Consider the following 12,827-nt stretch of genomic DNA (forward strand, 5'->3'; position numbering starts at 1 on the left):
GATTACAGAAGTACCTCGACTCCTTACTCCACAGTCTATTCAATTTCTGGTGCCGGGGGCTGTGAAATCAGTAGAAGGGTAGCTTGACTGCAAAGTTTCTTGACCTCTGATAAGCAGTTGCAGACTTGACTTTGGACCTCACTTGAGGTATATTAAGACCTTGAAGTCAGAAGACTGGTGGCTATCTCAGGCCTTCCCTCTCCCCTGTTTCTCAAATAAATTTATAACCACCCATGTCTCCATATTAAAATATTATTTCCTGGTTTATTTATCAATTTCCACCTGATAAAGGTCCCAAATATTAAGGGAATTCTCATATAAAGAATTGAGTTTTCTAGATTTAGTAAGACCCTACCATGCAGAGTGTATATATCAACTGCATTCACCTCAAGGATAATGCTGAAATGGCTTTCATCTGCTTCGGCTCTGAGTGGCCACATTATTTACAATAAATTTTATATATTTTTCCTATTTCAATTGTGAGCTTAATCTAACATTATAGCCAATCTGTAGCACATCTGAAACTGTAAATTCCTCATATCATTACCCACCTGGTTTGCTCCAAATTCCAAATCAAATCATTATTCTATTGATCTTTTAACATCATTTGATCACATATGTTTAAAATTTTCTCCTCACAGGTAGTGACACTAAACTTCTGAATAATTGTTTTCAATTTTATTTGTTCATTTACTTTTATAACTGTCAGGTACACTACAGCCTGGCGGGCTGCAGTCCATGAGGTTGCAAAGAGTCGGACACGACAGAGCGACTAAGCACATACACACAACTATGACTCATAAGCAAATCAAATGACGCATTTTGAACCCTTAATACATTCAATAATTCATCTAAATCTACTATAAGCCAGGTAATTTTCAAAGACAAAACTTTCCCTTATAGTATAGGAAAAAAGAGACAGATGTAGATTTTTCAGGTTAGATATCTCAAAATTGATTATGTAAGAGAAACTTACATATTAAATAATACATATTGAAAATTACATATTAAAACTCAACATTTAGAAAACTAAGATCATGGCGTCCAGTCACATATCTTCATGCCAAATAGATGAGGAAACAGTGGCTGACTTCATTTTTCTGGGCTCCAAAATCACTGCAGATGGTGACTGCAGCCATGAAATTAAGACGCTTACTCCTTGGAAGGAAAGTTATGACCAACCTAGATACTATTATTCAAAAGCAGAGATATTACTTTGCCAACAAAGGTCCGTCTAGTCAAGGCTATGGTTTTTCCAGTGGTCATGTATGGATGTGAGAGTTGGACTGTGAAGAAAGCTGAGTGCTGAAGAATTAATGCTTTTGAACTGTGGTGCTGGAGAAGACTCTTGAGAGTCCCTTGGGCTTCAAGGAGATCCAACCTGTTCATTCTAAAGGAGATCAGTTCTGAGTGTTCTTTGGAAGGAATGATGCTAAAGCTGAAACTCCAGTACTTTGGCCACCTCATGCGAAGAGTTGACTCATTGGAAAAGACTCTGATGCTGGGAGGGATTGGGGGCAGGAGGAAAAGGGGATGACAGAGGATGAGATGGCTGGATGGCATCACCGACTCGATGGACGTGAGTTTGAGTGAACTCCGAAATTGGTGATGGACAGGGAGGCCTGGCGGCTGTGATTCATGGGGTCGCAAAGAGTCAGACAGAGCGACTGAACTGAACTGAACTCCTTGGAAGGAAAGTTATGACTAACCTAGATAGGATACTAAAAAGCAGAGACATTACTTTGCCAACAAAGGTCCATCTAGTTAAAGCTATGGTTTTTCCAGTGTTCATGTATGGCTGTGAGAGTTGGACTATAAAGAAAGATGAGTGTCAAAGAATTGATGCTTTTGAACTGTGGTATTGGAGAAGTAAGACCCTTGAGAGCCCCTTGGACTGCAAGGAGATCCAACCAGTCTATCCTAAAGGAGATCAATCCTGGGTGTTCATTGGTAGGACTGATTTTCAAGCTGAAACTCCAATACTTTGGCCACGTGATGCAAAGGGCTGACTCATTTGAAAAGACCCTGATGCTGGGAAAAACTGAGGGCAGGAGGAGAAGGAGACGACAGAGGATGAGATGGTTGGATGGCATCACTGACTCAATGGAGATGGGTGAACTCTGGAGTTGGTGATGGACAGGGAGGCCTGGCCTGCTGCGGTTCATGTGGTCGAAAAGGGTCAGACACGACTGAGCGACTGAACTGAACTGAACTGAAGAGAAACTTAGTTTTATATTTAGTTGGAGAAAGTGTATTTTCCAATGAACTGATTTCAAGCTGCTTTCATATTTTATGGAACAAGGGTCTAGATAAAATGTAGTCCAGGTACAAGGGCAAGTAGATTGACTATAATTACATATCAACAGAATTCTGTTCAATTGATCCAATTTAACCTGTAAGAAGGTCTCTATTCTTAAAAATGACTTGCATAGACTGAACCATGACATAGGTAAAAATGCAAATGACTGCCTCATGGTATTTGTGAATTAAATCAATCCTGGAAAGAGAGCAAAAATATTGGATTTGACAAGATCTCAGTAAGTTAAAAGGATGAGCTCAAATGGACAAGATGAAATTTAATAGGGGTAAGTACAGAGTCCTGAACTGAGATTAAAACAAATCAGCTGTGAAGCATAGTGCAGGAGACCTCAGCAGGTCTCCTAGTATTAGCTTGTGTGAAAAAAGGAGGTAGGAAAAGACTTGAAGGAAAAAAGTGGCAAATCAAGTGAAATTTATGAATTGTTTAATAAAATACAATGTCCATAATAAATAAGATTGTTATCCCAGTATCAGATACTACTGTGCATTCATCATCTATGATGTCCTAGAATTAGCCAGTTTTAAAAAGAGACCTAGCTACTCTCAGCTGCTGTTATTGTTCAGTTGCTAGGTCATGTCCAAATCTTTATGACCCCAAGGACTGCAGCTCGCCAGGCTTCCCTGTCCTTCACTATTTCCTGGAGTTTGCTCAAATCCATGGCCATTGAGTCAGTGACTCTATTTGCTACCATTTCCACCCTTTGCCTTCAGTATTTCTCAGCGTGAGGGTCTTTTTCCAATGAGTCCAGTCTTCGCATCAGGTGGCCAAAGTATTAGAGCTTTAGCTTCAGCATCAGTCCTTACAATGTACATTTTGGGTTGATTTCCTTTAGGATTGACTGGTTTGATCTCCTTGCTGTCCAAGGGATTCTTAAGAGTTTCTCCAGCACCACAATTCAAAAGTATCCAATTCTGGTGCTCAGCCTTCTTTATGTTCTAACTCTCACATGACTACTGGAAAAACCATAGCTTTGGCAACACTCATAGTGAAGAATGATACTTAAAAATTAAGATCTGGCTGCCAAGCATGCTCTTTTGTTACTGGGATGTTGTAGCTCTCAAGTTCTCTCAGTGTGTAGAATTATCTTAAAAATTCTTTTCTAACTCACATTCCTGGCAAAAGGAAGCTCCCTGTAGAAGTGGTTGAACACACACACACACACACCTCCACTTCTTTTCTCTATCCAGCTATGTACACAAGACCAGAGTACTCCCAATACCCAATCATCAACTCTGGATCATTCTAATTTTTGCATTTACTGATCTCTTCCCCAAAGGTGAGATAATTATATTGATTTTATTAGCCATGCTAACCCTACAAACTTCAGAAATTAATCATTCATCACTGCCCCCATTTCTTTATTGAAAACTCTCCTTACTCTAATCAGGCTCCCATACTCTTCTCTGGGTTGCTGTCTCTGTCTTAAAACAGGCACATCCTTTCACCGAGCCTGACTTCCAACACCTCACACTGAACAAATGAAAACCATTTAACTCCATTCACTACATTCAGTGTTAAACATCATATGCTGGATTGCCATGCCCTACCCTATCCACAAAAAAACACCCACTTTGCTCAGATGTGAAAAATGAAAGTGAAAATGTTAGTCACTCAGTCATGTCTGACTCTTTGTGACCCCATGGACTGTAGCCCACCAGGCTCCTCCATCCATGGAACTCTCCAGGCAAGAATACTGCAGTGGATTGCCTCCATTTCCTTCCAGGGGATATTCCCAACCCAGGGATTGAACCTGGGTCTCCTGCATTGCAAGCAAATTGTTTACCATCTGAGCCACCAGGGAAGCCAGATGTAGGACTTAATTATTCAGGAGGAAAAAAAAAGGAAGGAAAGAAAGGAAGAATAGAGAATATATTTTGGAAATACATGACATATGAAACTACATAGATATTATGTAATGAATTCAATAAGACTTTAAATCTCATCAATATAATGTTCTATATTTCATAGTTTCTTGAATTATGAATTTCCAAAAACTAAAAAAAATTTTAAAAGGTCATTTATCAAGTTCTACCTTATAGAAAATGGGGTCATTTTTCAAAAAAGCAATATATAATAGTACATCAATGTTAATATATTTATATTATATTAACTATAATATATATAGCAATCATATGTCTAGATATTATTTATAAACAGTTTCTACAAGGACATTTGCCTAATTTTCTAAAGCTTGGAATTGACATGAGTAGTGGATGCTTCTCATTACTACAATTAATACTTCAATTTATTATAAATGAATTTGATGTGATTTAACACATTTCATTTTCTAGAATTTAGTTTGCTTGTACAAAGATTTATTCATATGACTAACTGCATGCAGTCTACTTCCAATGATTTTCATTGAGATTAGTTTTCTAATGACTTCCTGGTAGACAGTACACTCTGGTTTATATTCTCCCTTATTTCATCATTTTCTGCCTCTTTTCCTTTCTATATTAACTCCTTCTAATTTTAACTTGTTCCTTATCATTTCCTTCCCTAAAAACTCTCCACAGAATCCTTCTCTTCCTTTACCCATAATGTAGTACAATAAAACTTGAATTGGAGAAGAGCAGGTTTTCCAGTTACATAATAATTTGATTATTATTAGCTTCATAACTTTTAAATTTCCCTTTTGATCTTCACAACTAATGACTTTAAGATATATCTACATATCAAAAGAAATACTTCATAACAATATAAAATTACAGCTATATAATTTAACTTTATATAATTTATTTAATATTTTATATTATATAATTTATTTGAAAAAGTTTCAAAATATTTTCATGAAAGTTATTTATTCTATTAAAATATAATAGTATAATGATTTTCTGATATTTCCCTACCTGGACCTAGAAGACAATAAATTATATTTACATCATCTGAACTTTATAAGTATAAACATGGATATTTCCAGATTTCTAACTAGTCTTGTACTAATGGCAAAATCTATATGTGTTTATATATATATACATAAATATAAATATATATATATAATATAAATACAAATAAAAACATAGCTAGATTTCTAGTTAAGGTAAACTTTAACCTGCATGATATTTTATCTATATATTTTAAGCTTTAAGGGAAGAACTGGAATGTTTTTATATATACAAAATGAAACATATTTCAGCAAATTACATAACTCTAAATTTTAACAATAAAGTTACTGTTTATTCTTTCAATTTAGAATTTTAAAACAGATTAATTTTAATTACTCTAAAGATATATTTTATTGGTATTTTTGACAAGATTTTTACTTTACATGAATATAGTTTGATTTCTTAAGACATATGTTTCCTAACACTTTCGTAGATGTGTCATATATAAAGTTGGGGGAATGAGAATGAAAACTAATCTTGATTAGTGAATACAATCTAAGCCCTCACTGTATCATACAGAACTGTTACAATATTTTAAGCACCAGTTCTATCTTTCTCATAGTAACCTGTATCAGGATTATGAAAATATAAAAACTATTTACTTCAGGAAATATTTTATGAGATACCAGAAATTACTACGTTATACTTACCAGCCAAAGCAAGAATATACTCTTGAAATCTTGTTCCTATACGATTAGTAGCTGTGCAATTATATCGTCCAAAGTCATTATCGGATGTAGGTGCAATCTAAAATAATTATAATAATAAAAGTTTCACAATTTTAAAACAATATCACAGAAGTTTTAAAATAGTCTGTAGCATCACTATCATCTTCATATATATACAATTACTGAAAACTTGTCATAACTCTTTTTTCTGTATCAAGTAAGCATTCTCTCCTTTTAAGATATAATCCATAGTTTTGTACTATCCATGTGTGTCCATGTGCTTAGGTGCTCGGTCCTGTTCAACTCTTTGCGACCCCATGGACTCTAACCCACCATGCTGCTGCTAAGTGGCTTCAGTCGTGTCCGACTCTGTGTGACCCCATAGACTGCAGCCCACCAGGCTCCCCCATCCCTGGGATTCTCCAGGCAAGAACACTGGAGTGGGCTGCCATTTCCTTCTCCAATGCATGTAAGTGAAAAGTGGAAGTGAAGTTGCTCATTCCTGTCAGACTCCCAGCGACTCCATGTACTGCAGCCTACCAGGCTCCTCTGTCCGTGGGATTTTCCAGGCAAGAATACTGGAGTGGGGTGCCATTGCCTTCTCCACTAACCCACCATGGGACCAGGTAAATTACAGCTAGTCTATCGATTTATTAAGTAGATAAATACTACCTTTTTGTTTCATGTATTCAAGCGAAAAATCATCAGATATTTATATACGTAAAGTACAGAAAATAGTACCGATTGAAAAATATATATTCTGCAATTGCTACAAATGACTAAAAATAGGAATCTTGTAACAAAAGCATTGTTAACTCTGTTTTCTACCTTGCTGTCTTCGATCAGGCAGGTTTAAAGTTTAAGAAAGGTTCAAAATACCACAGCTTTCTCTTCCTCTTATGATTTTATTAAACATAAAATATTAAGAAAGGGTGAGGATATATTTAAAATAAAAATCTTTCAGGAAGGTATTTTGCAAGAAAATATTTCCCTGTGTACCAATCCCTGTTGGCAGGCATAGTATCTTGGTATCTAATAATGTATCTTGCCCCTATTGTTGTTCAATTCCTATCATTCTCTTTCAGTTTAGGTGGAAAATAGTTGACCTCAGTCCTTACACACTTGAAATCCATAATTAAGTTAACCTTCTGGGATTCTATTGTTGAACAGTGGGACCAACCCTGTAATTCTAATGTACGAAAATTCTGAAGTATCAATTCAGAAAAGAGATTTGGTGATCGTAAAGATATAATTTTCAATTCCAGTAACTGTTATTAAGAGAGAATAAGCGTACAATAGAGTTGCTGTTAATTTCAAGTCTATCCCAAAAGGGGAAAATGGTTTTGTGATAATGGGAGGCTATTAACTACAAGTGCAATTTGGAAGTCCATTGAAGGTGATAATTCTGAAAGGGTACAAAAAGCCGTGTCATTCATCTTCTAGTCAGATGTCCATCTAGGAATAGATTATAGCTCTAAGGACTAGAAGCTTTAACAGCCCATATATAAGTACTTTTAAATGACTAAAATATTAATTTTTCATATATTCAGGTTATAATAAGCTAGGTTAACTAGAAAACAATTTTACTACTCAGAAAGTTTACTAAAAATGTCTTTATTCTACAAATATATGAGAAAGTCATTTGTATATCCCAAAGGGAAGAATGTGTACTGAATAAAGGCAATGCAAATACAGGACGGATGTGACAAAGAATCCTGACTATTGTACAGTTCCTCAAGATCCATAAAGTAACTTAAATATACCTATTTTAACTGGAACACATTTTAAAAGGCTCAGTTCAGCTTTGATTTTATGTTCCTGGGAGTTCACTTATCAAAAGACAAAGTCTTTGTAATTTTAGCCGAAATAAGTAGTTTCTTTATCATGCTCTATGATTAACAAATAGAGAAATGATCCCTAGTAGCACAGACTATTAAAAAAACACAGATCACACAACTGGGCCAAATCATGTCCCCTCCAGCCTATTTCGTATATTCTAGGAAAGCAGTAGAGTCCAACAAGTGGTTTTTAAAAGTTCAATGCCAGCATAGTGAAATAATAGATAATTTTATCAAAATGCATAATAATATATAACAAAGGTATATAATTCATATATATTCATATTAACTATATTTAATATATAAAATGTTACTTGTATTTATTCAATAAGTACTAGAAACATCTACTTAGGATACTACTTCATATTTTAATATGCAGTTAAAATAATTCAAGTTTACTTCAGATGTTGGGCTTTGATAGAACATTATAAAATACCAAGTGTAGTTTTTAACACCAAAATATTAACTGAGAGAACAATGTTAATAAAGGAATTTGTGAGTTCTTTCCTAAACACTTAAGGGCAGAATATTATTCCAGTCTACCTATTAGAAACTTTCTGAATCAAATTTTCTCAAATATTAAAAAGCTGTCCTATTACCTCAGGGGAACACTTAGGGAAAACAAATGACTAAATCTGTAAGGCCTTGAGAAATACATTTATTGGCAAGAACCAAAAGGATTTATAGAATGTTTTGTTATTTTTTTAAATTCACATTAAAAAATGAACATATGTATGTAATCAAAGGAAAAAACTGTTAATTCAAGGAATCTACTATTAACCAGATTATTATTAATTGGAAAATTTATTTTTATTTTTATATGTTCTTAAGTATTATCAATTATGTAACTACTATAATAATTTATAGAGAAAAATCATTATAATGTACATCCTAAGGAACTATATATGCTACTAATTCAAAATTAGTAACATTATTATTGATTCTTCTTATTGTTGTTATTGTTATTTTGCTTTAGTGTATTAAGTTGTTTTTGTTATACATCTGTATTATTTATTCAGGATTTAAACTTAATTTTTGAAAGTAGTATACACATAAAAATTTTATGCTCAAGGTCAGTGCCCTAAGAAACAGGTTCCTTGGCTATGTATAAGCAAAAATTGCTTAGTTTTGACTTTTGCATTGAGAGAAATGGCATTCTGGCAGAAATGACATGAGAACTTTATATTAATAAAATACTTAAATGTCAATTTATAAATTGTTGCTCATATCAACTATGAAGAATTATGAGCTATTCCAGAATCTGAAAAGTGGCAAGATGAAGTCAAGCTGAAATTACAGATTAGTCTGTCATTTAAACATGAATGTAAATCTACCTGTTCTGGACTGAATCATGGCTATTGACAAAAATCAAATTCTGAAACCCTAATCTCTAATGTGACTATATTTGGAGGTAGGGACTTTAAGAAGGCAAAGGAGATCGCAAGAGTGGGGCCTGGTATTCTTATAAGAAGAAAAGACATTGGAGCATTTTCTCTTCTTTTTCTGCCTACACTGAGGGAAGGTTATATGAGTAACAGTGAGAAGACATCCATCCACAAACCAAGAAGAGACTTGCAATAAACCAGTCCTTCTGGCACCTGGATATTGGACTTCTAGCTTCCAGAAATGTGTGAAAAATTATAGTTTCTATTTTTTAAGCCACCCAGTCTGTGTTGTTTTGTTATGGCAGCCCTATCACACTAATACACTCCCCCAAACCTAACCTAAATTTTCTATGGTTAAATACGAAAAAGTGCAGTTGAATCTGGTCAAAAGTCTTTGTGAAACTGAGTTCTCTGTCAATTTGCCAATAAATACTTCTAATACAAAAAAAATGTATTTGAAATAGATTTAGACAAAATATTCTGATAACCAATTATCCAAACATTTGGTGGAAGTGATACTGAAATCATTCCATCAAACAAATGTTTTACTAAGTCCAGTTACTAGGTGAAAGAGTTAACAGGGCACCAGTGAGAACACTTTTAAGTTAATGCAATAAAGATATCAAATGTTATTGTAAAACAAGCATTATTAAAATTTATGTATATTGAACTAGTAGAGAAAATATAGCATCTTTCTAGCTAAACGTGCTATTTGAGAAAGATTCTCAGTTGTTATGAAAGCATCATAAATTAGAAGGACTGATGATCATTGTCATAGACAGATAAACATGAGAAATTGATATACAAACATAATCTACAATTAATAAATAAAAGATACTGTATTCAAACAGAATTTAAAGGCCAGGTACTCGGCAGTATAAAAACAATTATCTACCACCTTAATATAAAATATAAAATGAAATGAGGCAATGAACAAGCAAATCAGGTTTATTTAGGAACTTGTAAATATGTAGCCAGCAGATAGCATTTATATATGCTGATCCAGGAAGCAGGATGATGTAATCACAAACTCAATGCCTAGTAGCAACACTGAAATTGAACTTTGGCCCTCAATAACTTACAAACTATTCATTCTTTCTCCCTACTTTTCCGTGATACAATTGTTTTTTTAAAATATAAATTCATGAAATATAATGACTTTTGCTATATAGCCATATATCTATATAAGTAAGCCCATATAAGTAAATAGTGAGACACTAACCATTAATTGACAATGCCCCAAATGCATAAAATTTCTCTTTAAGCAAATAAACATGAAATATACACAACATGGTATATGCATAATATAGGATAGAATTATAGATAATTTATATATCAAGATACTTAAATATATTCTAAAATAGTAGATAACTGCCAAAATAATACAATTTGTTGATATATAATGAAGACTTACCTCTAATATTATTTTTCTCCCTGTGCTATATGTCTTTAAATTAGTGGTGTTTTTAGCTGGCAAGACTAATTTCTCTCTTCTCCAATGGACTGATGCTGGTGGATTTGATTTCACATCACAGCTTATATTGATTGGATTTCCTTCCCAAGAGTAATAAATTGTTTGATTTGATATGAACTTGGGAGCATCTGTAAAGCAATACAATATAACATTATAGACATTTTCTTTAAGATAGTCATTTAATTAGTATAAACAATATTAATCATTATTGACTACAAAAAAAGCCACAGTAATTCTAATTGCATATATTTAATATGTGATTTTAGAACTCATAAAAATATATAATTTGACTGATTCATCAAATCATTTTAATATAAAGTATTCAAAGTTGGCCAATTATTAAAATATGAAATATTAACACTAACAGTTGTTTGCTTTTAATAATCTGACAAAAATTTCCATCCAGCAAGTTAATGGCTCTCTACATATGTGAAATATATTCCTGGAACAACTTTCATTCCAAGTGAGAATTTAGGATAAAAACAATAAAATCTATGGTCTTATGTCATTTTTCAGCCTTGGCTTAGTTATATAATTTCTCCTATAAAAAACTTAAAGCAGACATAAAATTTAAATGGTAATGTCACAACAATTATTTCCTAAAGTGACTTTTTCAGTATTAAATAAGAAGGTATGTTTTAAATTAATCAACAATAGTTAATTTGAATTTTAGCTCCTATAATGCTATTTTAATTTTCAGGCCCCTACACCAGACCATTATAATTATAGGTGAGAGAAAGAGAAAAAAAATATTATTTCATTGTAAAAACCTAACTGCAAAACCTAGTTGTGCTGCATAGACATGTTTTTGTTTGTTCCATTCTAGAAGTATGATGGAGCCCAAATGCCAATCAACTATGACTTTTCTGAGTCTCAGTAGCCTGACTATATAATTGAAAGGATTCATGTTTACAATTTTTAAACAAAAAACATAATCCTAAAATAAGTGCTATGATTATGGCATCCAGTCCCATAACTTCATAGTAAATTGACGGTGAAACAATGGAAACAGTGACAGACTTTATTGTCCTGGGCTCCAAAATCACTGCAGATGGTAACTGCAGCCATGAAATTAAAAGACATTTGCTCCCTGGAAGAAAAACTATGACAAACATAGATAGCATATTAAAAAGCAGAGACATTACTTTACCAACAAAAGTCCATATAGTCAAAGATGTTTTTTTTTCCAGTAGCAATATATGGATGTGAGTTGGACCATAAAGAAAGCAGAGCACCAAAAAAGTCATGCTTTTGAACTGTGATGTTGGAGAAGACTCTTGAGAGTCCCTTGGACTGCAAGGGGATCAAACCAGTCAGTCCTAAAGGAAATCAGTACTGAATATTCATTTGAAGGACTGATACTGAACTGAAGCTCCAATACTTTGGCCACCTGATGCAAAGAACTGATTCACTGGAGACGACCCTGATGCTGGGAAAGATTGAGAGCAGTAGGAGAAGGGGAAGACAGAGTCTGAGATGGTTGGATGTCTTCACTGACTTGATGGACATGAGTTTGAGTAAGCTCCAGAAGTTGGTGATGGACAGGGAAGCCTGGCGTGCTGCAGCCCAGGGGGTTGCAAAGAGTTCAGTTCAGCAACTGAACTGAACTGAAACAAAGTGTTAGCTAAAATGCTGCTGATATATTTGTTGTTGTTGTTGTTCCTGGTATTTAAACTGATTATTCTTGTTACTAATTTTAACTAGAACTTAATATCCCTGATAAGTTATTAATTTAAAATTGTACAAATTAAAAGTTTTGCTTTACTACTCAAATTACTTAATAATGACCTGCTCCCAATTTTGTTATATCAGCAGATTATATATCAGATATGTAATGGAAGAATTACAATCTCTGGTACAAATGCATAGATAATTATTTAAATATCCTTGTCCTTTGTATGTTTTACTGTATGTTTTTAATGCCAAAATCATATAGAAGTATGACATTCTTATTGAATACTTTATATATGACAGTAAGTTTATACATTTTATTCTATTGTATTTTTTTAATAACCTGTGAGGAAGGTGTTATTCTGTTATTAAGAATGAGGGCTCTGGAGTAAAAGCTATCAAGCTTATTCTAGTACTAAGTTGTAAGTATGGGATGATCTGGGGTAATTTTAACCAGGGTCAGTTGAATTTCTATTCAACCCAGGAACAGATTTATAATATCAAGTACTAGCAGCATTTTGGTTACATGGACTTTATCGTACATTGCTGAAGAGAAAAAAAATTGGGACAATTCCTCAGGAACAAA

The 12,827-nt window shown here is 33.6% G+C and overlaps 1 protein-coding gene across 2 annotated transcripts in view; it reads right to left on the reverse strand.

The window, feature by feature from the left end:
* The window catches only part of NCAM2 (neural cell adhesion molecule 2), a 562,754-nt gene that overhangs the window by 100,371 nt on the left and 449,556 nt on the right, over positions 1–12,827 (reverse strand). For both annotated transcript variants that reach the window (XM_061425859.1, XM_061425935.1), the window contains exons 10-11: positions 10,511–10,698; positions 5,856–5,952 (exon numbers count right to left, since the gene is read on the reverse strand). In XM_061425859.1, coding sequence (XP_061281843.1) covers positions 5,856–5,952; positions 10,511–10,698 — 285 coding nt within the window. The remainder of the gene's footprint in view (positions 1–5,855; positions 5,953–10,510; positions 10,699–12,827) is intronic.

This window comes from Bos javanicus, chromosome 1, assembly GCF_032452875.1.
Source record: "Bos javanicus breed banteng chromosome 1, ARS-OSU_banteng_1.0, whole genome shotgun sequence".
NCBI classification, from domain to species: Eukaryota; Metazoa; Chordata; class Mammalia; order Artiodactyla; family Bovidae; genus Bos; species Bos javanicus.